This window comes from Marmota flaviventris, chromosome X (assembly GCF_047511675.1).
Source record: "Marmota flaviventris isolate mMarFla1 chromosome X, mMarFla1.hap1, whole genome shotgun sequence".
Classification (NCBI taxonomy): Eukaryota; Metazoa; Chordata; class Mammalia; order Rodentia; family Sciuridae; genus Marmota; species Marmota flaviventris.
In genome coordinates this window covers 33349593-33377207 of record NC_092518.1, presented here as the reverse complement: position 1 = coordinate 33377207, position 27615 = coordinate 33349593, and the positions used below count along the sequence as shown (strand labels likewise).

The 27615-nt window shown below is 43.4% G+C and overlaps 2 protein-coding genes across 4 annotated transcripts in view; both read left to right on the top strand.

The window, feature by feature from the left end:
- Positions 1–4327, top strand: part of Med14 (mediator complex subunit 14) — a 70418-nt gene extending 66091 nt beyond the window's left edge. For both annotated transcript variants that reach the window (XM_027927375.2, XM_027927374.2), the window contains 3 exons: positions 411–536; positions 908–1100; positions 3719–4327. In XM_027927375.2, the coding sequence (XP_027783176.2) occupies positions 411–536; positions 908–1100; positions 3719–3792 (393 nt within the window). In that variant the 3' untranslated portion in view covers positions 3793–4327. The remainder of the gene's footprint in view (positions 1–410; positions 537–907; positions 1101–3718) is intronic.
- A 3946-nt stretch (positions 4328–8273) lies between these two features.
- On the top strand, positions 8274–26425 carry CXHXorf38 (chromosome X CXorf38 homolog). 2 transcript variants are annotated; one of them, XM_027927356.2, is made up of 7 exons: positions 8274–8519; positions 8680–8814; positions 13772–13891; positions 15880–16029; positions 16751–16930; positions 23429–23591; positions 24043–26425. In XM_027927356.2, exons 1-6 carry the CDS (start codon positions 8304–8306, stop codon positions 23588–23590), a joined length of 963 nt encoding a protein of 320 aa, XP_027783157.1. In that variant the 5' UTR covers positions 8274–8303; the 3' UTR covers position 23591; positions 24043–26425. The 2 variants fall into 2 exon arrangements, with proteins under 2 accessions (XP_027783157.1, XP_027783158.1); XM_027927357.2 differs by lacking the exon at positions 13772–13891.
- Positions 26426–27615: the final 1190 nt, after the last annotated feature.

Here is a 27615-nt window from a genome sequence, read left to right as displayed (position 1 = left end):
ACTACAGGATATGTAACTGACATATTCTATTAATAGACTGGGAAAGGCAACCACTGGAAGGGACTGTTAGGGAACCGTGGGAGATGTAATGAATCCTTGAGTTTGGTGGCCTTCATGAAAAAAGAAAGGAATAGGTCAGGTATCAGAGACACTGCGGAAGCTGAATCCATAGGCTTTGGGAACCAATGAAGTGAGAGGGAAGGACAGGGAACATATTACACAAGTTCAGAGTTGACTTTTCAGTTGTTTCATATCTGTATTTCTTTTGAAAAAATGCAGGTCATCGCTTTATGTTCTGTTAACAATTGGATGTAAAGTGAAATTCTGTTTCAGTCTCCTTGAGTATGATTTTAAATGTTCATATGATTTTATCATGATGTTTCTTTTTCTTTCTTCTTTTTGCAAAACAGTTTCCTGACCAGGCAACACAGCTGAAGTGGAATGTTCAGTTTTGCCTGACGATTCCCCCCAGCGCACCGCCCATTGCACCTCCTGGGACACCTGCTGTGGTGCTGAAATCCAAAATGCTATTTTTTGTAAGTACCACCCAGCATCTGTGTGTATGTACAGATCTTCTGAGAAAAGTGCCAGATGGGGGTGTCTGAGCAACTTTTGGATAACTGCATGAATCATTCATTACTGCCAAATAGAGGCCCAGGTCCCTTGATTGTCCGTTTAGACTTCATGGGATCCTGGTTCCCTTAGTAACTATAGAAATGTATTCCACTAGGTAATTGCATGACACAGTTTCACCTTAACCATAATATTCAGTTGTCAGTTTTCTTATCATATTTAATTTTCTGGTCCTTGCTAGTTAATGTGAAAGTAGAGTAAATGATATGACCTTTGAAAAATTGAGACAGATGTTTTATTTCCTTCTGTTTTTATTCTCTTTGTGTATCTACAGCTTCAACTAACTCAGAAAACATCGGTCCCTCCCCAAGAACCTGTTAGTATTATAGTTCCCATCATTTATGACATGGCTTCAGGTACAACTCAGCAGGCAGACATTCCCAGACAGCAGAACTCTTCTGTTGCTGCTCCCATGATGGTCAGCAACATTCTGAAGAGGTTTGCAGAGATGAATCCACCGCGACAAGGTACATGACCAGTAGACGATGTTCTATTGCATATATGTTATCAAAGTTCTTTTGAGAGACATCCCTTCTCTCCTCTCCTCCCTGCCCCCACACCCCAGTCCCTAGAAGTAGAGCTCTGGTTGCCGTGGCCCTCTTAATGTCTGCCTGTCGCTGTCTTCCTTTCTCACTGGTTCTTCATTTTTGTCCATTTCTCTGCTGCCTGGACTTTTATTTTTGTTAGTGATCTACTGTTGGGACTGACCCAATTGCTAATGCCAGAAGCTTGTATTTATAGCACACATTGCCACAAAGCCCTAGGTTAGGATGATAGAATTTTCCATGGCTGTGAATTCCTGCCCTACCATCAATATCTGCCACTCTGTACATCACAAAGTTGCAATGCATGTTGGTTTCTCATATTTCATGGTTCAATCATGAATAGAATACTCTCATTAAAAGTTCTGTATCTTCTAAATGTTTTGTGAAGAATAAAAGCTGATACAAATGGCATCACTGCTTTTTGGGCTTCTTATATAAGTGTCAGGTGGGTGCAAGTGAACCTTTTCACCAAGTGCACAATGAAGCTCTCAAACTGAACATTTCCGAGGAAACCAGAATGCTTCTAGAAAGATAAACGAGGTCCCTTCCATACTGGAGTAGCCTACGCTTAACACGTAACTCCTGGCAGTGCTAAATTTGCGGTTACAGAACATGAAGCTCAGCAAAGGGAACTTTTCTTCCATTTTGCTCATTTCTAATATTAAGAAAATATCAATGAAAATTTTGCTTATTTCTAATATTAAGGAAGTCCTCTGTATCTCAGCATAGTTTGCTAACAAAATTATGGTAAATGAGGGAAAGTTGTTCTCTGAAACATTTTTAGGTACCACAGTTTTAGGAATCATGAGATGATATTTTTAACCGTTTGTTTCCCCATATTGTACACAGGCAAGTTCTCACTTTAGTTTCTAAGGAATACGCTGGGCAGTAGAGAACGGTGTGCTTCTTTTGTTGTGATACTTCTTCCACTTCTTACAATTTTCTGCTTTCATCCTTTGACTTCTCTCTTCTTTCAGCTAAAAATAGGCCCTCAAGAGTCAAAGTTCAAAGCCATTAGAATTCACAGAGTACCAGCCCAGTAGAACTTTGATAATAAACAACCCTTCCTTCACAAGCAGATGGCTATCATTATCTTATGTGTTTTTATGTATTATGTCTTGTGGAATTTAAAATGAAAAGGAAAATGTTTTGATCCTGTTGGATCAAGCAAGATTTTCTACTTACCAATGAAAGTACTTTTTAAAAAAATTATATATATATATATATATATATATATATATATATATATATATATATATACACACACACACACACACACACACACAAACATATATGTATATATATACACATACATACATATATCTTAATTCTTTTATTTAAGAAATTGGTGAGATATTTTGTTTTTTTTATTTATGAAATTGGTTAGATACTGTAGACGTGTTTCTCTTTTCCTTTTTGTTTTCCCCTTTTGACTGGACAAACCTTGGATTTCCTTCTTTCTGTGCCTTGATTCTCCAGTGGTTGGAGAGAAGGTTGGCAGTAACTTGCACAGGGTCACCGCACATCCTGCCCTTTGCCAGAGGCCATGATTCACATGAGTTCTTCAGTGCTCCCACTTTCAGCCACCACAGTGTCAGACCATGTTCTAGTGCACAGGAACCAGCTTTTGGTTTATGATTTTTAATATGTGTAATATTTACAAGAAGTGAGAGGTGAGGGGGAAATCAATAGAATGAGCCATTAGTACCCCCGCCCCCTCCCCACAAACAAATCTTAATTTTAAATTGCTGGTATGCCCTACTTAAGCCTCTGCCCTCCTCCCACACCTGTCACTTTCCTGGGGTAAAGTGTTTCTAAGAAAAATCTCTTCTTTGGGTTGCTAATTGATTTTAATTGAATTTTAATGTTGAACTCCAGAAGTTGACCATTTCCTTGAAATTTGGGAGAAATCTCCAATAGATGTCGTACTTGCACTGTCCAATATAACTGTAGTTAGCTAGATGTGACAATCTAATGAAAACGAACCTTTTAAGTTAAAATTTAAATTCAGTCTCAGTCATAGTGGCTGTGTTATAAGGGCTCAGTAGCCACAGTGCACATACACAACATTTCCATCCTCACAATGTTCTGTTGGACAGTGCTGTCATAGACATTTTTATTTGGCCTTTAATGCAACATTAGAGGGACACCACTGAAATTAGAACTAATACATAAGTATAAACTTGATCTTTTCATTCTAGGTTCAAAATGCACAAGCCTTAAACCTTAGCTTAAAGCTCAATTTTAAAGGCTTATCCAGAGGAACATTATTTCTATAGAACCCTTGGTGTATGTTCTTAAATTCATACCTAAGTGGGACTTTCCCACTGTTCTCTCTTGAGAACAAAACGGATCCCAAACCAAATATTATCTAGTTCTTAACACCACAATTTAGTCCTCTATAATCTGAACAGTGAAAAAGTTAGTCTTTCTTTTAAGTTCTTACTAATTTTATATTTAATTCCCCTCTCCCCCACCAGTGTGTTAACATCATCTTTCCTGTATTGCGAATAGCTAATGACCATTTTTCTCTGTTGCAGGTGAATGCACAATATTTGCAGCTGTTCGTGATTTAATGGCTAATCTTACACTGCCCCCTGGTGGGCGTCCATAGACACTATTGTTTTTAAACCAGGAAGGCTGACAAATGAGACAAAACAACACAAAAAAGTCTGAATTCAGCCTTCAGTTTAAAAAAAGGAAAAGGACTTTTTTGATTTTCAGAGATAAATATTCTAAACTGGCAAAAATTTTCAGGGTGCACTTCTTTCATCAAAAAGACCTTCAATCTTTTGTATAGTGAACTTGTATAGTGTGTTTAAATGGGACACATTTCAAATTAGGTAATTCATGAGTGTCCGCTTGCCAGTAATAGATTTAATATTCTGTTTTATACTATAAAGTTATGAAAATGCCAAACTTGTTTATTTAATTGTTTTCTTATGTTTTGGGTGTAATAGTCCTTTTTTTGATTTTTGTTTTTTAAGGCAGGTCTGTCATTTTTGAATACTGTAAAACTGTGATAAACTTTATATTGGAGCTGTATTTTAATATGACCGCTTTGAATCCTTACATGAAAATGTTCTGGGAGTTGTTATAAACACATCCCAAAGAAGCAATATTTAATAAAACTAGGTTAAAAAAAGTGACACTCACTTGTGTGTGTATAAGCTCTTTAGACTTCTTAGGGCCTCCCTTCATCTTTAACCTGGTGGGGCCAGTAATTTCTAATCAGATATGTCTGAAGTTTGACCAGAAACATCTTCTTTATTTCAAGGTTAATTTATTTTCTTCAATCATGCCTAACTTGACTGGTGATAATATTTAGCAGCTTGGTTGTCTTTCAGTGTAGGATTTGGGTGAAAAACAGAAAAAGAACCTAGTCTTTGAGAAGAGGAAGTGATTTGCACTGATCAAGGATCTCAGACAGTGCAATCATTCTCATCTGTTGAGGATACGGAAACTTTCAGGCAAATTCCATCACAGGATACTTGTGTGTACAGCGTTAATTAGGAAACAAAAACTCTAATGTTCTACCTTTGCATGAAGTTTCTGTGACATTTCTTTATCTCGCTTCTCCTTGCCTTCCCAACCAAAATTGGGGTTGTTCTAAACAATCTCAATTCATTGTCCACAAAACAGTAGGATGTTTTACTTAGAAGAAACCTGGTCCAGTCATTTTGAAGAGTCCAAGATTCAGGGCCTCTCTAGGGTCCAGTGGAGTTTCTGGTACTGATGCATCTGAGCAAGGTTTCTTTTTGGAGACCCTCACTGTCTCTCCCAGTCCGGGACTTTTTCAGCTTCAGAGAACATGATCTGAATCAGAGATCTTCTGGTGACTTGATGTGATTTGGAAAAGTTTTTAAAATGATAACGCCATGCTGAGTTATCTGGTCACTCTAATACTGGCTCTCCATTAAATTTTAGATGCTTTGTCTAATTCCATTTTAAGATAATTGGGCTTCTATAAGTATAACCGCCAAATTATAGCTTCAAGCCTCTCAACTGTAACTGTATATCATATCTGTTCTCAACTTTGCTTGATTCTCCATTCATTTCTGGTCAGAGTTGAAGCCTTCTTTGTCTTATTTCTATGTCTTCTGCCTTCATCTCCTGCTTCTCACCCAACTCTGCCCCTATTCAGGAGTAGGTGACTAAACTTTTATCCTTCCTTTAACTTGCCTTTTTAATCTTTGTTTTCAGTTCTCCTTAGAGTGATAATCACATCAGTTTGGCAATCTAAGATGTCTTTATCAAGGATCAGTCCTTTTCTGTTTGGGACTGAATCCCTTCTTTCATGTAGAAATCTACATGTATATATAAGAAGTGTATTTTTATCCATAGGATAACATTGTTTCAAATAATTTTATTAATAGAGTTAACTTTTCAGGCATTTTCCCTTTTAAGTGTGGTTTTGAAATGTTAATTGCATTTTTAGACATGATGCATTCAATGGACACTTTTTTCCCTAATCGTAACTCATCTTTGAATGCATTGTGCAAGAGTAAGATAGGATTCAGTGAAAAGAATTTGCTTTTGATGCTTATTAAGAGTCAATCCATGAATTTGAATTTTTATATCATGCTTGGTACTTGGAATTGGTATATATACTTTATTAAAGCTTGAAAACATTTAGTGTTTGAATCATAAGTTTCATCACAAACCATGTCTTTTGCCTCATTTGTTATCCACGTTCAATCAAAGGGACTGGATGCCCATAGTAATTTTCCATAGTAGGTGGTGTGGGACTTAACTTGAAGGTGTTTTTCAATGTGATTTTAGTATTTACATGAATAAATAAAATTTGTACAAGTTTCAGAGAACTACCAACTCTCTCTAGTTAATTTTGGTGAAGATGTTTTGGATTGTAGTTTGGTTTAGTATTAGTTTAATTTTGAAAGAAGAAATCTGTCCTAATTTGTTACCTTCTTTTTTCCATCTGCAGAAATGCTTTCAAAATGGGTAGAAGTACTTTTAGAATAAGGAGGAAAGTGAAAACTGGACTAGACTATACCAAGTTATTAATAGCAGGAGCTGAACCTTACCTTTGAAAATTAACTGAGTGAGCTAAGTGCAAGCATAAACAAAAATATACATGATTTTGAATTTCTATACCACTAATAACTTTGCTGCAGTTAACACAATAACCTGTTTGGCTATGGGATGCCAACAGTCTTTGGACTGTGCGTAATTTGATAACTTCAGGAAGTATAACTTTGCTACTCTGAGTTCTGACACAATTTCAATATAAAAGTTGTTTCTTTCTTTCATGTTTTTTCTCCCCAAAAGAAATAAAGTCCATTACTTTTTTTTATTTTTTTCAAGACACGGGGTCTCACTATGTTGCCCTGGCTGGCTTCAGACTCCTGGGTTCAAGTGATCCTCCTGCCACAGCCTCTCAAATAGCTGGGACTATAAGCGTGTGTCTCTGTGTCCAGCTCCAAGTGTTCTTGATATAAAATAAATACACAGAAAATTAAGAGAACTTATAAGGGACAGAAAGGAAAAAAATGTTAATGTAGATTTAATTGTTTCTTGTGAAATTTTCATTTGGTTTTGATGTGGAATGAACAGAATGGAAATGTGTCAAAGGGTATGATTTGCATTTATTTAGGATGGATATGGTATTAAGGTTATTAAGACAGCAGAGGCCAGCCAGCACTCCAGGAACACCATCATCTGCTCACAATTTTCTATAAATTGCTTCCACTTACAAGTGGCCGGTCATTTATTAAAATACCTTACCCACGAATGTAACTGATTGATGAAAGGGCATATTTAGGTCAACACAAAATAATAGTTAATATTTACTAAGTTTATCTGAGCACTGTTCTAAGTGTTTCAGTGAGCTTTTAATCCCAATCCTCCCACACTCCTCCCCACCACCACAACCACCACCCGAGGATGTAAGTATCAATATCCTTTTACAGATGACACATGGAGGCCTAAAGAAATGAAGTAAATTAACTTGGGATGAAATTAATATTAATTAATTAATTAATATACTCAAAGAGGCACTTTGAGTCCAGAGCTGCTGCTTCTAAACACTGTACCTCTTGCTGTGAACCATGCAATCAGGGGAAGGTTTTCAGTTGTTCACACTAGTTCCTTCAAAGCCTTTTTTTTTTTTCTTTTTTGGTACCGGGGATTGAACTCAGGGCACTCCTGAGCCACATGCCCCGGGCCTATTTTATTTTAGAGACAGGGTCTCACTGAATTGTTTAGCGCCTCGCTTTTGCTGAGGCTGGCTTAGAACTAGCGATTCCCCTGCCTCAGCTTCCCTAGCTGCTGGGATTACAGGCATGCGCCACCGCGCCTGGTGGTTCAGAGCCTTTTGACTACAAACAATTTAGACATGTTTTTCCAAGCTCAAAGAAATTCACTAAAAGCAGCTAAAGCTGACAGGACCTCTTGTCACTTGGAGTTGACAATCTGATGCCCTCTAACCTCCTAGGCACTTAGTTGGAACTTAAATCAGACTGTTTTGTGCACTCTGAATAATGTAACCTTTGCCCTATGCTTCAGGACGCTACTATCCAGCTTGGGGCTGTGCAGCCTCCCGAATCCAGGCCCTGTCTACCTTTGCTTGGTGACCCAGTATAGCTTTTGAGTTTTGTGTCACCTTGGCACACCGCGGGCGCAAAATAGGTGCACGGTGCAGGGAGCCAGCGTTTCATTAACGTCTGGATTTGCTACAGTAGTCCGTGCGTTTAGGAAACAGTTAACTTTCTAGAATTGCATAACGGAAGGGATACACAATTCAAGACGTGTTCCTGAGTACTTTACACTGTTCGACGATAGAGTTAAAACAGGAACCTGTGCATCAAGAGAGCAAGTCGATGGGAGCTGGCAGGGTCTCACTTTGGGGGTACAGAGAAGAGGACCTAAAGGGTTTCAGGCTGAGGCTGCATTAGCAAGCACCAAACATTTAAATAGCGGTTACCTGACGTGTCCCGGAAGCAAAATAGCTCCGTCCCCGGGGTCGGTGACGCAGCGCCTCGCTCCACCACTTCCTCCCTGCGCATGCGGCGGCTGCTGGGCGGGACCGCGCCTGCGCCTGAGGCGCCTCCCAGGCGCCTGCGCCTGCGCACTGCGGTCCGCCCCGCCCGTTGGGTGGCGTGGGAAATGGTGCTCTCGGAGCTGGCCGCGCGCCTCAATTGCGCAGAGTACAAGAACTGGGTGAAAGCCGGACACTGCCTGTTGCTACTGCGCAGCTGCCTGCAGGGCTTCGTCGGCCGTGAGGTGCTCTCCTTCCACCGCGGCTTGCTCGCCGCGGCCCCCGGCCTGAGCCCCAGCGCCACCTGCCGCGGCGGCTCGCGGTGCTGCCCGCGTGCCCGTCAGGTGAGCACGTGGCCCGAGGCCTAAACCAGCCCTCCCCACCCCCTTCCCCTTCCCCTTCCTTTTCCTGTCCCGGAGCGCAGTGTTCCGTTCCCTCCGCGGGGCTCGGATTCCCAGGTGCCATCCCTCTCTCCTGGGCTCTTCTTAGCGTCGGCCCCTGTAGTTTCAGCCGCAGTGTCAGGTGTGCGCGGAGTGGAAACGGGAGATTTTGAGACATCACATCAACAGGAACGGAGACGTGCACTGGGGAAATTGCCGGCCGGGCCTCTGGCCCGTGGACGCTTGGGAGGTAGCCAAGGTAAGTCAGCGGGCATCTCGTGAGTCTTGTGTTGAAGCCTGGGCCCCCAAAACAAGGGCAGAGTGATTGATTATCCAGGGCCTAGTGTCTAGGCAATTTGGGTCTGTTAGGATGAACCAAAACCCAGCTCAGTGAAGTAGAAACTTTCTCCCACCCAGTCTGCTTCCTGGGAAGCAGAGGAAGCCCGGCCCAGCTGCAGGTGTGACCTTGGGCCAGCCTTTGCTCCCTAACCTTTAAAAAGGAGGGAGTTGGACTGTGTCCATGACCTGAGACTTGGAGACCAGTAAAGTTACCACATCTACATCCTCCTCCCCATTTTGTTTATTGCCGCCACGGAGTTGCCGACTTCTTTTACCTAGAAAAGAGAAAAACACACACACACACAACTTAAGGTAACAATACTCTACTCTTGGCCGTGACTGTGCTTCACTTGTTTAATCTTCATTGCGGTTTTCATAGTCTCAAAATCCCCTTGAAGCCCATGCCACCTGCTTATGCCGCTCTTTCATCCTCATTGTTGCTGGTCACCTGCAGTCCTTCCTTCTCTGATCCCATCCTCTTAGTTCCTGGGAGCCCAATATGGTGGCACACACCTGTGATTCCAGCTACTCAGGAGGCTGAGGCAAGAGGATCACAAGTTCCAGGTCAGCCTTAGCAACTTAGCAAGTCTCTGCCTCAAAAAGGGCTGGGAATGGGGCTCAGTGGTAAAGCACCCCTGGGTTTAGTCCCCAGTACCCCAAAACAAATCTTCTAGTTCCTAGGCTCCCTATTCTAGCATCCTTGGTCCACTCCACTTCAGCCTCCCTTTTACATCCTCACACCCTGGATGGACCCTGTTGGCACCGGAAGGGTCAGTGTCTTAACATCCTGCTTGCCTTTGGCACACTTTTCCAAACTCTCCCACCCCCACCCCTTGTCCTTATACCACTACCTCTTTGAGGCTCCCATTACTTTCACAATACCCAGCAACCTTGGTCCCCTGCCTGCCTTTGGCTCTTCCCATCACCCATCATTATAATCAGTCCCTTGCAGCCCAACTCTAGCCCTAATGACACCATTATCTGCTTCTGCTTGGTGAGGGGGCTTACAAGAGCTGACAGGGTTGTGGATCAGGACCCCAGTGGCCTGGCTCCTCTTCTCCCTAGGGACTACTCTTCCTACCTTTCCTCACTAAGTTCCCACTCTGGATCCATCACTCGCCCCAGCTGCTAACCCTGTGTACATGTCATGGAGTAAATGGATGTCCCCAAACAGACCACCTCATCTTCCCCAGGTACCAGGTACATCACTTACTTCCTTCTGCTACAAAGGAGGGTGTATCTCCTGTCGTCCTCCTTCCACTTATATACTGGATCTTATCCCCTCCCACCTGCCCAAAGACCCTGAGCCTTTGGTTGTCCACTCTTCTTCCCCCTTAGCGTTTTCCCATCACCGTACAAGTATCTTTAATATCTCCTTGGTTTATTTGATTTTTTTAATTAACTTTTTTAGTTGGACACAATACCTTTATTCCATTTATTTATTTTTATGTGATGCTGAGGATCAAACCCAGGGTCCTGTGCATGCTAGGCGAGCGCTCCACTGCTGAGCCACAATCCCAGCCCCTATTTAATTTTTTCTTAAAAGAAAAGAAAGGATCAAACAGTTAACATATGACCTGGCAGGTCTACCTTCCACACATACTCGAGGAATGAAAACATCCCCACAAAAATATGTGCACAGATGTTCATAACAGCACTGTTTGCAATAGGTCAAAACAACCCAAATGTCCAAATGGATGAGCAGAATCCATACAGTGGAATGTTATTTTGCCAGAAGGAGTCACGAAGCACTGATACATGTAACAACATGGATGAATCTTGAAAACAATACTAAGAGAAATCATACCATATGATTCCAATTTATATGAAATGCTGAGATTAGGCACATTTATAGAGACAGAAGTAAATTAATGTTTGTTGGCCTGTGGGTATGGATATAATAGCTAATGGATATGAGGTTTCTCTTGAGGGCATGAAAATATTCTAAAGTTCACTGTGGTGTAAGATGCACAACTCTGGGAATATACTAAAGACCACTGAATTGTATGCTTAGATGGGGGCATTCTATCTCAATAAAGCTATTTTTAAAAATCACTTGAGTAAATACTTAGAAATAAAATTTAGGAAAAAAGCTTCCTTTGATCCATTCTTTCCAACTGTATCCCCATTCCTCTGCCTCTCCTGAAGGTGTTCTCAAAAACAGTGTTGTCTATTCTCCTTTCCTTAGCTCCCATGAACTCACTCTAGAGCCTCTGTGGCCTTCAGTTCTCCAGCTCATCTTTCTTACCTCTGAGGCATGCAGCATTACCTGTCTACTGGCTACTCGTTTCTCTTTTTTTGTCCTGGGGATTGAACCCAGGAGCACTTAACCACTGACCCACATCTACAACCCTTTTTATATTTTATTTTGAGACAGGGTCTTGCTAAGCTGCTTGGGGCCTCGATAAATTGCTGAGGCTGGCTTTGAACTCACAATCCTCCTGCCTCAGCCTCCCGAGCCACTGGGATTACAGGTGTGCGCCACTGCACCCGTCCTGGCCATTTTTTTTTAATATTTATTTTTTTAGGTGTAGATGGACACAACATAATGCCTTTATTTTTATGTGGTGCTGAGGATCGAACCCCCGTCCCGTGCTAGGAGAGCGCTCCACTGCTGAGCCACAATCCCAGCCCCATCCTGGCCATTCTTAAAACACTCCAGGCTTTGTGACATCTTTCTTTCCTGCCTTCTATCTCCTGGCTGCTCTTCTGTCTTCCTGGTGTCATAGGAGTGAACCTCTTCTGTCCCCTTCTTCTCTGATATTGCCAGGCCTGTGGAGTTGAATACTGCCTTCACGCTGGTGGCTCCCATATTTCTGCCTGTAGCGCTCTGTCTCGGAATTCTGAGGGGCAGGGGCATGGATCCCAGCTGCTTAGCTGACTCGCCGTCTTCCTTGCCTTCCCATCCTAAAGACTCCCCCACCCAACCCCTGTTCACACCAACAGTTTCCTAGAATCTTATTTTGACTTTTTCCCTTTCAGTATCCTTTTTTGGGGGCTGGGGATGTGACTCAAGCGGGTTCAATCCTCAGCACCACATACAAACAAAGATGTTGTGTCTGCCTAAAAATAAATAAATAAATAAAATATTTGAAAAAATATCCTTGTTTGTACCCACACAATACTTTTGGAATCCTCTTCCTCTCCATCTTCACATCACAGCTCATACCTGTCTCCTACCTGGACTCTAATTGAGGCCTCCCACCTGGGCTTCTGGGCTTCTCTAGGCACCTCTGGTTGGCCCAGGTGGCAGGGCGGGCCATTTTCAAATGGAAATTCAGTCAGTCACCCCATGCCCTTGCCTAAAACCCTTGGTTGGCTTTCGACAGCCCTAAAATAAACCTCCCACTTCTACCCAGAGCCAGTGAGCCCCACATGATCTGGCCCTGCTCATTTCTCTAGCCTCATCTCCTATCAGCAAAGTGACCACAGGTGGGGAGGGAGGCTTCTAGTTCAGGGGTGGGGAGATAATTACTAAAGTAAAATGGTAATGTGGAACGGCCAGACAGGACCTGCCTTACAATGGAAAAGAGAAACTAGACCTGGTTTGGAGGCAACTAAAGCCCCTCTAATTTGCTTAATTCCACGTTGCTGAAAGGAAAATGCAAAGTTTCTTCTCTTCCATTGCATTGCTTTAGTCTGCCTGAGATTAGTTTGCTTGTTTGCTCATCTTTGTAGCATCTGTGATGAGCTTCTGTCAGAGTTGTTGGCATGTCAGTGGCCATGGAGACATAGAAATATGGTGGTGGTACTGGCCACTGTACCTTTGTAGGGGGCATTCAGTGGACACAGAGTTCTTAATTAAAAATTCCAGTTCCCCTGCCAGCAGCAGCGCAGCCCTGACTCTGCCCGGCACTCACCACCAGCATTGTCAGAGCACAGTTCCAAGCCACGCTGTAGGAGGCGGCAGTTACTTGCTTATTGAAGTATGTTTGTGTTGGTGGAGATTACTTTTAGTTAGAGCTCTTATTGAGAGTGATTTTTTTTTTTCACTTATCATCTGTTCTAGTCCCTTGGCAGGACTGTACCCTTGAGAGTCCTAGCCTGGGAAAGTAGTTGCATCCAGATGTAAGCTTGGCAACATTTCAGGAGAGAAGTATGCCCAAGTTTTGTGGCCCATGCCATAAACTCCTGCTGGAGGCAAGGTCTTGCTAAAACAAGGCCTTCTGGTGCATGCAGGATCTCAGATCCTAGGATTCCCTCTGTGACTCCCGTGCAGGTCCTACTTCACCTCACACCATCAACATCATAATTGCCAGTATTTCTGGCCTCTGTCACCGTGTGCCAGGCCAGGCACTGCAGTCATCTTCTGCTTGCACTCAATTCTCTCAGCATCTTTCAAGGTAGATGAAGACAGTTATCCTTCATTTGCTGACGAGGAATCTGAGGATGAGAAACTTACCGATGGTCACACAGCCAGCAAGTGACTGATCCGGCATTTAAACTAGCTTTGTCACGCTCCAAAGCCCAGACTCTTAAAGCAACTGTACTGAAAATTTTCAAGTCACTTAAAAAGTGTCCACTTTGGAGTAACTATTATTTTAAAATCCTTTTTAACAACTCAAGCACTGAAATTTCAGTAAGGAAAAGCAAAAAGGTACCTTCTACCATCCTTTCTGCTTCTGCTCCATTAAGACAGGTCTGAACCCGGCTATGTCAGGTGAATCTAATAGCAGAGGGACAGCACGGCCCTTCAGTTATTGCCCTTGGCTCAGGCTTAGCTGTGACAGTTTTCTCACTTGTTGAGTCTCTAACTTGAAACCTCAGAGTGCAGGAGAATGTCAGTCCTTGCTTGGGAAATAGGCAGGTAACTTTGCCTCGCCAGCTCCTAGAGTTGGAGGGGCTCGGAGACCTCTTGCACCTCCCTCTCTGGACAGGCCTTCATGCCCCGAGGACTAGCAGATAAACGAGGCCCCGAGGAATGCGATGCAGTTGCTCTTTTAAGTCTCATCAACTCCTGCGATCACTTTGTGGTTGATCGAAAGAAAGTCACAGAGGTAAGAGCTGTTAGATTCCAAACCATACACTGAGTCTGTTGGGTGGGGACTGCAAAGGCCAGCTGTGAGACACACCCTGTGACTCTAAGGCAAACGTGGGTATAGCACGGTTGTTCCCCAGAACAGTGGTGTGCAAAGAAAGTTAAACTTCAGTCCAAAGTTGGCATCACTCGTTTCATGTGTGATGTCCAAGAACCTTCATGTAAATGCAATCAAGAACTAGTCTTTTAGTACTCCCTAATTAAAGTTTCTTGGCGACTTGTTACTGTAACGTTTGCTATTAAAATGGATACAGCTCAGATTTCTCTTCCCTGTTTGCCATAAACAGAAGCAAAGTAATTTTCTGTATTGGGGGGAAAATCTAAGGGTGCAGCTCAGTGGTAGAGCAGTTGCTGCATGTGCACAAGGCCCTGGGTTCCATCCTCAGGACTGTAATTAAAAAAAAAAAAAAAGGCATCATCTTATCTGTCATATGCCAGCATTTGAATCCTGCCTTTCTGAATCTCATTGGCTAAACAGTTGCAAGACCACATTACATAGCACTGAAGAAAATGTGAACACAGATGGATAAACGGCGTCAGATCACTGTGCTTGCCAGGTTTCCTCTGGGAGATTTAGCTTTTTCTCTAGTCCATCCACCAGATAACAACTCTCACACGTGTTTTTTTTTTTTTTTTTTTTTTTCTCTGAGCGTCATTGAAAAGAGTAGATAGCATTACTGGATTATTTATGATATGTAGAGAAGATGCTGTATATTTTGCCAGTGTGGCAGCAACTGAAAGGATTAAGACTTCTTTATGACCTCACAGAGACAAAGACCTGTCACACCGGTTGACCCCTTTGATATCTTTTTGCCAAGAAAGTGGAAGACTTTATGTGAATTATATGTTAATATGTGAGCGCCATTTTTCTTAAAATATAAGCAAAAGTTGATTTTCTTTTCATCATGGTTTCCACATCAGGAAACTCCCTTGACCCAACTTCCTGGCACTCCAACAATATTTAAAAGATTTTCGCATTGTCTGCTTCAGTCTGTGGATATACCCAGAACCAATATGCTTGCCCTTCCGTGGGTTGTTGTAAGTTAAGAGATTTGGAGAAATGTAAACTATCCAGGCAGACCCAGTGTTGCAGAGGCTAAGGATATTTGTAGGCGTATTTTTGTTTCTTTCCTTGGTTAGTTCATTATTCTTGTGGCAGGGTGTTGAACATCCCCTCAAGACTCGAGAGTACTCACAGGCACCTGCAGGTCCTATCAGGAACTTCTAGATTCTTGGGTGTCTGCATTAAAGGCTTAGGGAACAGGAAGAACCATGGTCGCCCCGTTTGCATCTCTTTATCCTGGAGCCCTCTGGCCAAACAAAACTGTAAGAGTTGTTACCTGGCTGGCACATGACAGATGGCATGATGCCTCTCATGTTTTGTTTGTCTTGCCTAGTTGTTATTTTTACAATTTTAATTAATTGTCATAAAAAATATTAATTTCCAGCTCCTCTTGAAAAATCAGAAGGCCTGGTGCCACCAGCCTCGTAGCTCCTGTAGCAAAAAGCTGGGAGTTGAATAGAGGCTTCCTCTTCAGATGGGCCAGCCAGCCAGTCTGCACTCTGTCTCTCTGTCATCTTTCCCAGTGTCCCTATTATTGTGTGTGGCCAGCTTCACTCGGGTTATCTCATAATGCCTTGACAGCATTTCAATTTGTGAAGTGACTTGACTTTTTGATATGTGCTCTCTGGGCAAGAAGAAATGAAATAGAGATCTGACTTGGCGGCTGGAGGGCCGCATGCCCGCTGTGCTGATGAGACATTTATATGCGTGGTTCCAAGAAAGCTCTGCCTCCCCACCCCTTGCCCCCAGACCACACTTGCTGATTTTGTAATTAACAAAGCCTTTCTGCAGTTTTTCTTTGGAGCCACAAGATCTCTGTTTACCCCCATTGACTTTGAAGCTATATAATTATTTATTTATTTTGTTTTTTTATCTTTCTATAGGTGATTAAGTGTCGCAACGAGATCATGCACTCTTCAGAAATGAAAGTATCGTCTACATGGCTCCGAGACTTTCAGATAAAAATCCAAAATTTTCTAAATGAATTCCGGAATATTCCAGAGATTGTGGCAGTATACTCCAGAATAGAACAGGTAAAAATCAGTTCTGAGCTGGGTGCAGTGGCTCTGGAGGCTGAGGCAGGAGGATTGCGAGTTCAAAGCCAGCCTCAGCAATTTAGCAAGGCCCTAAGCAACTCAGTGTGACCCTGTCTCTATTAAAATACAAAAAGGGGCCGGGGATGTAGCTCAGTGGTTAACTGCCCCTGGGTTCAATTCCCAGTAACAAGAAAAAAAAAAAAAATTAGTTCTGGTGTACAGAACTAAGGAGTCAGAAGCCCAGTCACTCATATAGAATTTGACGTTTATTAAACTAAATTTTGTCTTTCTATAATCTGGGGATCAAATGCAGGGCCTCATGCATACTAGGTAAGTGCCCTGAGCTACATCCCCAGCCCTAAACTAAATTTTAGAATGGCAGAGGAGATAGTACCGAAGGACTGGAAGCTTTTGTATTATTAAAATAGATCCAGTTAATGATGTTCAATTACAGATTCTTTGAGCATCGAATCCCTTCAGTGAGCCTGGGGTGTAGCTCTGTGGTGGAGCACTTGCCTAGCATGCAGGAGGCCCGGGTTCCATCCCCAGCGCTGCAAAACAAGGCAACAAAAATCGATTTTAAGAATAAATATATACAAAGTGTGAAATATGATATATCAAGAACTATGTAATGTTTTGAACAACCAACAATAAAAATTAAAAAAAAAAAAGAATAAATATATAAACGAGTTCGCGTGCTTGTGCCGTCCTCCCACAGTTGTTGACGTCTGACTGGGCTGTTCACATCCCCGAGGAAGATCAGCGAGATGGGTATGAAGGCGAAACAGGAAGTTACCTGAGTGCAAGCCAAGTAAATGAGATCGAAATGGAATTACTGAGGGAAAAACTTCACGAGATGTATCTTCAAGCAGAAGAACAAGAGATGTTGCCCGAAGAGGTAAAGGAAAGACTTATGTGCTCTGTGTGAGTAAGGAAAGAAGGGCGCCCGGGAGGAGGAGCAGATCGTTTTGACAAAGTAATTACAAGACGAGTAATTTCCGGAAGTGAATTTTCTTTTGGTACTGGTCAGTGTTAATTTAAATTTAAATTTAATTTTTTTTTTTTTTTTTTACTTTTTAGTTGCAGATGAACACAATACCTTTATTTTCTTTATTTTTATGTGGTGCTGAGGATCGAACCCAGGGCCTTGCACATGCCAGGCGAGTGCTCTACCGCTGAGCCCCAGCCCCTATATTTTAACAAATATTTTCACTTTAATCTGAATGCATTCAAGGGCCTAATGTGTATCAGGGCTGCAGCAGAATTCTGAATGAGTGCTGGGGGTGTGGTTCTCTGCCAGGCAAGGGGGATTGCCGAAAAAGCCTTCGCTGAAAAGGTGCTGTTAAACTGGAGTTCACAGGTTCAACAAGATTTCTGCAAATCGGCAAAGAAAGAAGGATGTTCTTAGCAGAAGGGACAGCACTTGGAAAGGCATGAGAGACTGGCCTGGGCTTGGCTGATGGCAGGGTGAGCACAGAAAGTGTGGTCACGTAGGCACGTGGGATGATGGGCTGAAGCCTTGTTTTGAAAGGTTTTCTGTGCCACACCAAGGGGTTTGTGCCTTACTCCCCCAAAGTGATGGGGAGCTCGCATGTTTTTAAGCAAGAAAGAACAGCAGTGATAGAATCAGATGTGGCTTTTAGAAAGTGAACTATAACTTGGATGAGTTGGATGAGTAGCCAGAGACTGTGCTAAAGTCTGTTGGTCATGTGAGGCTTTGAAAAAAGGACACAAGCTAGAGTCTGTGCAGGAGGAGCCAGATTCAGGAGGCTTTGCTCAGCAGAACTGATGGATCTCAGTGGCTAGGTACATTATCAGGGACAAGGGGTGAGGTTCGAAAAGTAGGAGAGAGGAGGGGTAAAGGATCATGGAGGTTTCTAGCTCATGACCTGCAGGTGAGCCATGGTCTCAGGAATCTCCTTTGTTATGTGCAAGGTCTAAAAGAAACCAACAGCCACAGGGTTGTATTCAGGAAGGGTTCAGAGATATTCCAGACCTGGCTGAATTCAAATTCTAGATCACCAGGAGATCTGGGACACACCCTTTCAGGAAACTGCATTCCTCCTTAGCCAAGGAAAGTGATTTTGCTGGGTTACCTCATTAAACACAGGGGGAGTATTCATTTAATACAGAGTGCGTGTTTCTCTCATTAAGCCATGCTCCTTCCCGGTAAATATGCCAATATTAATCATCTGGGCTTTGATCCAGATGTTTAGTCAGTGTGGGGATCTCTGTTAACCCAAAGTCCAGTACACTGGGGCGTGGGTGTGCCCACTGGGGTTTTTAAAATGGTAACTTAGAACATGAAGTCTTCTGAATCCACGTGTTGCATCTGACTTTATTTTTAAATGCCATTAGAACCAGCCCTGCTTTTCTTCCTTCTGCTGCTTCTGGAAGCAGAATAGATCAAAGAAGACACCCAGGAGACCAGACCCCCTGCCCAAGTCCCCGGGGCTGCGCTCTCCTCTCTTGGGGCAGCTGCAGTTATTTTCCTGCTTGTGTAGCCAAGAGCCAGGGACATGTGTGGCAGCGTGATGGAGCCAGGCATCTGTCATGGAGAGCTGGAAGGGAAGCTGGCAGTCATCTGACCGTCTCCCCTGCTAGACAGGCGGCAAGGGCTCCAAGAAGCTGGCACCAGGGTGTGAGGGTTGCCCCAGGGCTCCTGCGGCTTTCCACATACTGTGCTGCAGATCTGGTGTTACTGACGCTCTGGCAACTATCAATTCCAAACCCTCATCCTCTCTCTTACAGAGAGGAAATGAGTGTTAATCGGCCTGTCCTCTGGGTCACGAGGTCTCTCGGTAGACTTGACAGATTCTCCTTTTTCATGCTGTCGGTTCTGCTGACCACGGCATTTGTCCTCGCTTCAGTTAATCAGAATAAGTTGGGATTGATTGGCATGTTATCTCAAAGAAGTTGAAGGTCAGCTTTCCATGTGTGTGAAACTTGACCTTTTCTGAAAGTTCAGTACCGTATAGGTTATCCATGTTCTTTAGGGTTAGTCTCGGAAGTCGGGATTCAATAAGACCACATTTCAGTCAGTCTAAAATGCCATCTGTTGTAAGACACACCGTCATTTCAGTTACTTCTAAGAAAGAAAAAAATGCTGCCAGTTTCTTGTAAGACCCTATCAGTGGTAAGATGCATTCTCTTCTAAGGTGGCAGGAAAAAACATGTACCCAGGAGTCAAGAAATAGAGTGATAAGGTTACGACCAGAGAATTTTTTTGGTGAGTGTTTATCAAGACCTTTTTCTGGGTTCTTTTAAAACAGTAGAGGTAGATTTGGAAAGCCGGTTGGGAGCAGTTCTTTAGTTTGCTAGTTCCTGCAGCTGCATCACCGCACCAGACCACGTAGAGCTCAGCATCTCCATTCTTTTCTGTTAGCTTCATGAGCCTTAATGATATGTATTATTATTAAAGGGGTGGGGGCTCACATTTAAATGCACGGTACATGTGGAACTGTAGTTGTAAGATGCTTTCTGCTTTGGAGTCAAATGGGAACAACAACTACTCAGGCCCCAGAATTCCACTGCTACCAAGTTCCCTTCATGTAGTCCTGCCAACCCTCAGTGAAAGAACATTGATCACAAGAAATGGTTGAAAAACGTGAAGAATCTGCACATATTGGAAATCGTTACAGATTTCTTAAACTCTAATGAGGGAATCACTTTCACAGAGATCCATGGGGAAGCTTAGGGAGAATGGATGGTGACAATGGCCATCAAGGAAAGGATCGAAAATGGCACCTCATTTGTTATATTCCAGAGTATTTATTGAGCACCTACTATATGCCAGGCACAGCCCTAGAAAATGGGTAGGCATCAGTGAACAAAACCAAGATCCCGTAGAAGGAGATGGACAATAAAGAGGAAAAGTAACAGGTAAATGATGTGGGTCAGAATGGAGAAGAGGAATGCACCATAGAGCAGAGCCTGGGGAGGGCAGGCATGGCACTGTGGGGACAAGTGTCAGAATAGCCTCCTGGAGGTCAGAGTTAGCAATACCTTGAAGGAGGTGAGGAGTAGTCGCGCACATGCCTGAAGGAAAAACTTGGGCAGGGGAGACTAAGTTGAGCAGCGAGGCCGAGTTGAAAAATAATTAGGAGATGAGAGAAGGGAGGGGAGACGAAGCAAGTCGTGGGCCTTGTGAGGCACTGGAAGGACCCAGGCTCTTGGCCTAGCAGAGATCCTAACCAGTGACTATAGTAATAATGACCAAAGGAGCCAGCTCTAGTAGAAGATGCCCTGGGGTGGAGGAAGAGGGGGCAGAGGTCGGAGCAGGGAGACCTGGTAGGAGGCTCCTGTGGTTACCCAAATAAGAGAGGGTGGTAATGGGGATGGGGGCTGAGGTGGTGAGGAGGGTGGGTGTGATGTTGGAGGGGGCGCAAAGATAAGGATGAGAGTTTCAGCTCAAGTGACCGGAAGAGTGACGTTGCCCAGCATCCTTTATCAGAATAGTAGAGCAGCATATGGTAGCTGGTCTCTCAGTCAGACATTTCTTGGGGACAGGGGAAGAGTGGCTTGTTGCAGACAGTGCTCATCGGTGCTCCCAGGAGATCATTTCTAGTTCCCAACAAGAATCCTAAGTGGTATTGGGTTATTGTCTTTAATTTGCATACAGAAGTGTACACAAGCCTAGTTCATTCTTTTTAAAAATTTTTTGACTTTTTAAAGTTTTAAAACATTTTTTGCAGTGCTGGAGATTGAGCCCAGGGTGCTTGGCCACTGAGCCACATCCCCAGCCCTTTTTATTTTTACTTTGAGGCAGGGTCTCACTGAGTGGCCCAATCCAGCCTCCTAGTCCCTGGGGTTTCAAGTGTACATCACTGCACCTCATGCCTCGCTCATTTTTTTTTTTTTAAATTAAAAAAATATATATATATATTTTTATACATTTATTTTATTTATTTTTATGTGGTGCTGAGGATTGAACCCAGGGTCTCACATGTGCGAGGCGAGTGCTCTACCACTGAGCCCCAGCCCCTCACTTGTTATTAATAATTTTTGTTGTTATCTTGTGGTCCCAGGGATATGCACCCAGGGCCTCACGCATGTTAGACAAGTGTTCCACCACCGAGCTACAGCCCCAGCCCCAGTAACTTTTTTTTTAAACCTTCTTTTGACTGCGTCATCCCTAAGCTAAAATACTTTCCCTGGCCATGAACATTTCTTAGGCACATTTATTACTTTACATAAAGGGAAAAACTGAAATTCCAAGAAATGTCAATTATGAGGCACTCCTGTTGGAAGAATGAGAAAGAAAGGCAACTTGGAACAGAAAAGAAAACTAAAGCAGATGGTGGAGGAGGCGCAGAGGCTTCTGCATAAAACCCCTGAGCAAAGAAAAAGAAACTGAGAATAGAGAAAACCTGTGCTGAGGGTCAACAGAAAGGGTCAGGAGGTGATCGCACAAGCGTCACAGCTCCGAAGGTACCAGGGTCTTGGAACAGGGAGCAGGGGGTGCCAGTGAGGATCAGTTCTCTTGTGGCACAGAGCTGCCCTGTGCAGTGCTGGGCATTGGCTGGAAAGTCCCAGCAGCCCCAGGGCATCAGGCTTAAGAGCTAACAGTGCAGTGCTCGTGCTAACGTGTAGGCGTGGTCTTCCTTTCACTTTATGTGTGCGCGCGCACGTTGTGGTGCTGGGGATGGAGCCCAGGGCCTCGTGAATGCTAGGCGAGCGGTCTACCACTGAGTGATCCCCCAGCCCTTTTTATTTTGAGACAAGACTGAGTTGCTGGGGCTGCCCTCACTCTTGGGATCCTCCTGCCTCGGCCTCCTGAGTAACTGTCGTTTCATATTTTGATGGTTTCCAGGTTTGTTGAGAGTGCAGGCGTCTTGCAAAAGCTCTGGGCTGGCTACTAGCCATGTCATTAACAGCTCCACTGAAGGGCGCATCCCCAGTCTGCTTACCAACCAGTCTGAAAACTTGTCATCTTCCACTGCTCTGTCCCTCCCTGCTACTAGTCATCCTGGCCACAGCCTTAGCCATTCTTCCCCCAGCTGTTTTGGTTGCTTATATCCCAGTAATCTGAGTGTGCGCTGAGGCTCCACCCAGACCTACTGTAGCGGGGTTCATCGTGTCCACTCTACAGTGTCGGAGCTCCCTGTCCTCTAGGGCTAGTGCTGCACTATTTTTCTTCATTAGATTTTTAGATAACTTTGACATACCTTAGAATTGGGGATCCTCCATCTAAAACCATCAACCACACCTCAAAATTTGAATAACTCTCACCTTTGTAGTAAACCCAGTGATCAGTGAGAGGCGAGCCCAGCAGAAGCTACTGCGGGCCACTCTCCATGCTGGGAAGTGTGTTGCTGGGAGCGGCTTAAAATTGGTACAACCTTTATACGTGGAGTTTTGGCAAAACCTGTTAAAATTAAAATAGGAAACTCAAATTGCATCTCACTTCTAAAAACAGATCCCACAGACGTGCCACTTGTGCAAAATAACACATGTACCAGGTTAATTACTGTAGCATTATCTGAACAGAAGGTTTGAAATGTGTTAAGATGTGAAGCAGCCATAATTGGAATACTATTCAGCCATTAAAAAATAGTGAAGGTACGCTTTATAATCTCCTAGAGAAGAGAGCCATTGAAGAACAGTGTCTGGTCTATTGCCATTTGTGTTTTTTAAATGTCCACAGGCATGCTTGCGTGTCAATGCATGGACTGTCTTGGGAAGAAACAACAGATGGTTCATTATGGTCACCTCTAGGGAGAAGAGCTGGGTAACTGGGGACAGGGTTCAGAAGAGGGCCGACTTTTTTCCTTTCACCTTGTATATTTTGAATTTCATACCTGTACATTTATGTGAATGTATGTTCGTTTATTTAACAGCAATAAAATAGGCACAAAATTCCAAAGGAAAGGGCTTTATTTTATATGTGTCTCTTCATCTGTATGGAATATATTCTGTATTCATCTATGTAGAATATAGATGAATAGACACATATATAAAACACGTGTGTGTAAGATGAAGCTCATATAAATGTAGGAAGTTTTAAAGCAAAAAAAAATTTTTTTTCCAATAGATAAGCAAATACCCTCTTGCATGGTCTCAAAACCTATCCTCGGTTGTGTTTTGTTTGAGTGGAGGGTGCCTCATTTAAAAGGGTTTGTTTTGTTTTGTTTTTGTTTTTCGAATTTTAACCCATCGATGGACAGATAGCTGTAGGCAAGATTTCTGTTTCTTGGTGGGCACTTGAACAGGAGCCCGCCTTTGGGTCCAGGCTGGCGGGTCGCTGGGGATGCAGCCTATGGCTTCGAGCTTGGGCGTGCACTCGGCTATAGAGCTCCAGCCCTGGGGCCAGTCTTGTAGCCTGTGAGTGTTTCATTGGCATGACAAGTCTGCTCTAAGAGTCACCCTAAGCTGTGCTTTGTATGGCTGCTTGCAGATCTCAAATCGACTGGAAGTGATGAAGGAATTTCTGAGGAACAATGAAGATCTGAGAAATGGTCTTCGAGAAGACATGCAGAAGCTAGACAGCCTCCATCCCCCGAATCCAAAAAGAGACTCAAAGGAGCCTGGGAGAGAGACACCTGAAAGGAAGGACTGAGGTGAGTTTAGGCATATGATGTTAAATAAGGATGAAGAGCTTTGCTGCTTAGATTCTGTCCTCTTATGTGAGTCCATAATGAACACACAACGGTCTCGTCTGCTTCCCTATGTCCTTATTATTTCAAAGGAAGGACACTGAGCTTTGTGCTTTCTAATGAATGGTTCTCATGTCTGTTGAAGTAATTCAACAGCACCTCCCTGGCAGCTTTGTTTAGCCAAATATACCTGAACTCACTGATCTGCTCTTCAGTGAATCAACTTTATAGCATAATCCAAAACCATTTCTGCCCCCAGAAATGACAGCCAGCTTTTACTGCGGCATTAATAGCAACCGACTGGTTTTCTTTCTATTAGGAAAACTGGTTCACATAAGTAACCATCTTCAGTATTTAACTTTTTTCTTCTCAAATTAAGGAAACAAACAAAAAAAGACTTTCTCTTTTATTTTAGGTTGACCTTCAACAAAAATCAGGCATGTCCTATGAAAGTCAGCATGGCTTCCAGCTCAGGCAAAAGGAAGAAGTTTCCAGAGTACTATACCCCAGCGAAAAGGAGGTTTTGTTGTCCTGGACTTTGCTCTGATTCTTTGGAAATGTATATATATATTACACACACACACACATATATATTTTTTTTCTTTCCCATATTCACAAATTTGCGGTTGTGTGATATATGCCAATCCAAAAATATTAGATACTCTTGTGCCATAGCTGTTAACAGCCAGGGACTTCGGCTACTTCAAAGGTGAGATTCTTTTCTGGGCCAGGACTGTGTCAAGGCCTCACATGGAGTGCTGTGCCCCAGGCGGATGCATCCTGTCCCCCTGCCTGCTGTCTGACAGTATCTCGCATGCAGATGGCCAGGGCAGGGCTGGAACCTTCCATTTTGGAAAAAGGCAAGAGGACAAAGTGCCTGGAAGGCTGCTCTCTAGCCAACTGAGTATAGAACTGAACCATTCCTAACAGGTTTGAATAGACTGAGGCTCTAGGCCAGGGGACGGCCATGGTGGTGAGTGCAGGGCTGGAGGACAGCGAGTGGCTTGACTAACAAGAGCCCCGGCCCACGTCATATCAGGGATATCAAGGGGAGGGCTCAGTTGGCAGCTTATTTACGATATACTTATGGGGAGTAAACTCGGTGACAGCCGTGGCTATTTTTGTGCAGTTGTATACCCAGTGCCAGGGGCAGGGCCTGGCCCTTACGGCCCAGCGTGTACTCATCTAACTAAACGTTCATCTTTTGGCCTTTGAGTGTTTATGAGTATTTATTGGTATAAATGTCATACTGCTAACTAAGCCTGGTCCTTCATTATGAAATTTAAGAGTGAACTTTCAACATTCTTATAAAACTAAGACATTTCCTTTCAACAGATTCACAAATTCCTTTGTACTTAGCTCTTTTCCTTTTTGCCCCCCAAATCTCCCACTCCTGGCTTCGCCCTGTTTGTGCCTGAATGGCACAAGCACTGCACCATTGTATGCCGTGGTCTATGGGGTCGGCCTCAGTTTCACCCCATCTGATCATTTGCAAGGCCAGTGGCACTAAACTGGGTCAAGTCACCTCTGAACCTTTCAGGGACGGAATTGCCATGTTCCCAGAGCTTTGCCTGGAAGAAGTCCACCATGTCGAGACTGAGGGAAGGTGACCTGCTCCTTTGCCTATCCAGCTTCCCATCAAGGTTGTAATTTGTAGAGAATGGGCGGAGGGAGGAGGTATATTGGGCATATATGTCGACATTAAAATGCATTTACTATAATTCTGTAAAACCTGGGTGAGTGCACATGTGCCTACAGCTTCACGCTTTGTCTTCTCAGTTGCTGTGCAGTTTTGGGTCTTGTGTTTTCTTTTTTCCTGGAGCTTTTTGGGAAGTCTTCAGTGGTGAAGGAAGAATTTTAATTCATCTTGCAACTTTCCCAACTAAGAAACTTTAATGAAATATCTCCTGGTTTCTAGCTCTGAGATACAAAACGTGGAATCAAATGGAATCTGGTTGATGCACTAACCAGTTTAAGACCTGATTTCTCCCTCTAGGAACTTTGGAAAGTGAACTGACTCATCTTATACCTGTGTCTAGTTAATTTTTCCCTATTTATCTGGAAAACACTTATGGAATGTCCACCATGTTAGAGACACTGAAGTAGATGCGCATATAAGGATTTGTAAAGTACGGATGACCATAGACAAGCTATCATCTCATTGGATTTGTCTGCTCTGAAACATCCAAGGTATTCAGAAAACATCAGTAACAGACAGGAAGGCATGTCCAGAGAGGGCTTTAAAGCCAATGTAGCATATACACAGACATCAGCCTGTGGGCAGCTCTCCAGTGGAGATGGGCCCCGGGGTGTGCACAGAAGGATGTGCACAGTAGCATTGTTACCAGCCATTGACAGAGAGAGGACCCTTAAAGAAAGTCTAGCGCATCCATCCTGCAGAGTAGTTTGCAACTGTTAGGAAGAAAGAGATGGCCCTGCAGTGCCGCAGTACAAGCAGGCTGTGGTGGAGCACTCACCCAGCAGCTGAGGCCCTGGCTTCCTTCCTGAGCATCACCACAAAAAAATAAATAGAACATCAAAATGTTTAACAGCACATAGCATGCCGTAAGACTTTTTTTATGTTCTAATAACAGGTCTGGAAAGTCGTGTGTTTTTCCTAACCTTTTGCTGTGCTGTGTCTATAAAGGAATTGGGGCCATGGGGTACTTACAAGTTATTTGGTTTTTCTGTTTTGTATATTCCTGTGTGAAATTTTTACAACAAACATGCATTTGTGTATTTTGAATTTTCTTAATTTGTTTAGTTTCAAAATAATAAAGTATAAATTCAAGTTGCAAGACATCTGTGTCATATTTCCCAGAATTTGTTGTAGCCCCCCTTTTATGAGTACACTTCCAGGGGCCACTCGGGATTCCTCAGGGTCATGGGAAGAAGGCCAGGAAGATGATTTCCTTTCTGCCTAGAGCTGTCTTGGTTCTATTGGAGAGTGGCTTGTCTTCGTCCAGCAGTATGATTTGCTCTCCACTACATGGGATACAAGATGTGTGGTTCAGAATTTTGAAAGATTTTGAGAGCCAGGTGTGATGGTGCACACCTATAATGCTACTTGGGGAGGTTGAGGCAGAAGGATCACATGTTCAAGGTCAGCCTGGGGCACTCAGCAAGAATCTCACAGTTTAAAAAGGGCTGAGGATGTACCTCAGTGGTGGAGTGCTTGCCTAGCACGTTCAAGGTCCTGACCTCCATGCCCAGTACCAAACAAAACAAAACGTTCAAACTTATATTGCAAAGATAAGGCAGTTCCTTGGCTTTAGCCTGTTCTTTACCACAGATCTCCAAGAACTCAAAGAGGAAGATGTGACATATTAAACTCAATAAAAACACCTGAATTGTGGGAAATGATTCAAGTGTGTTGGTGTCCAAAACTTCTGGAAAACTATCTCTGCCAACTCAGACATGTTATTACTGGCTTCATAAAGTAGTGGTAAAGAGATCTGTAGACAGTTTTAAATAGCCAAGGTCACAATATTTGAGAGTTTGGGGGGATTATGAAATTATTGTTGTCCTAATGATATGAAGAGGTTCATTTTTATTAAAGCATTAATGACTTCTGTGGCTTTAAATACTAACATCCTAGGCAACAAAGGACATGACTTTTTGGGTGATCATGTTACAAATTAAACGTAGTAAGCATGCAGTGTGGCATGGGAGTGGAGGTGCTGCAGTCTTGGGGACTCTGGGCATTTTGACCTCCGAATTATAAATGTAGATTGGTGGGAAATTATCAACAGGCATTGCCTCCTTTACCAGGTTAATTAGAAACCTAGCTGCACCGAAGTGTCTTCAACAGACAGTGGCCACTTACTGAAATATGTTTTGTTTTGTTTTTTTGGTACCAGGAATTGAGCCCAAGGGCTCTGAACCACATCCCCAGCCCACCCTCTGCCTTTTTTTTTTTTTTTTCCCTTGATACCAGGGATTGAACTCGGGCACTCGACCACTGAGCCCCATCCCCAGCTCTTTTTAT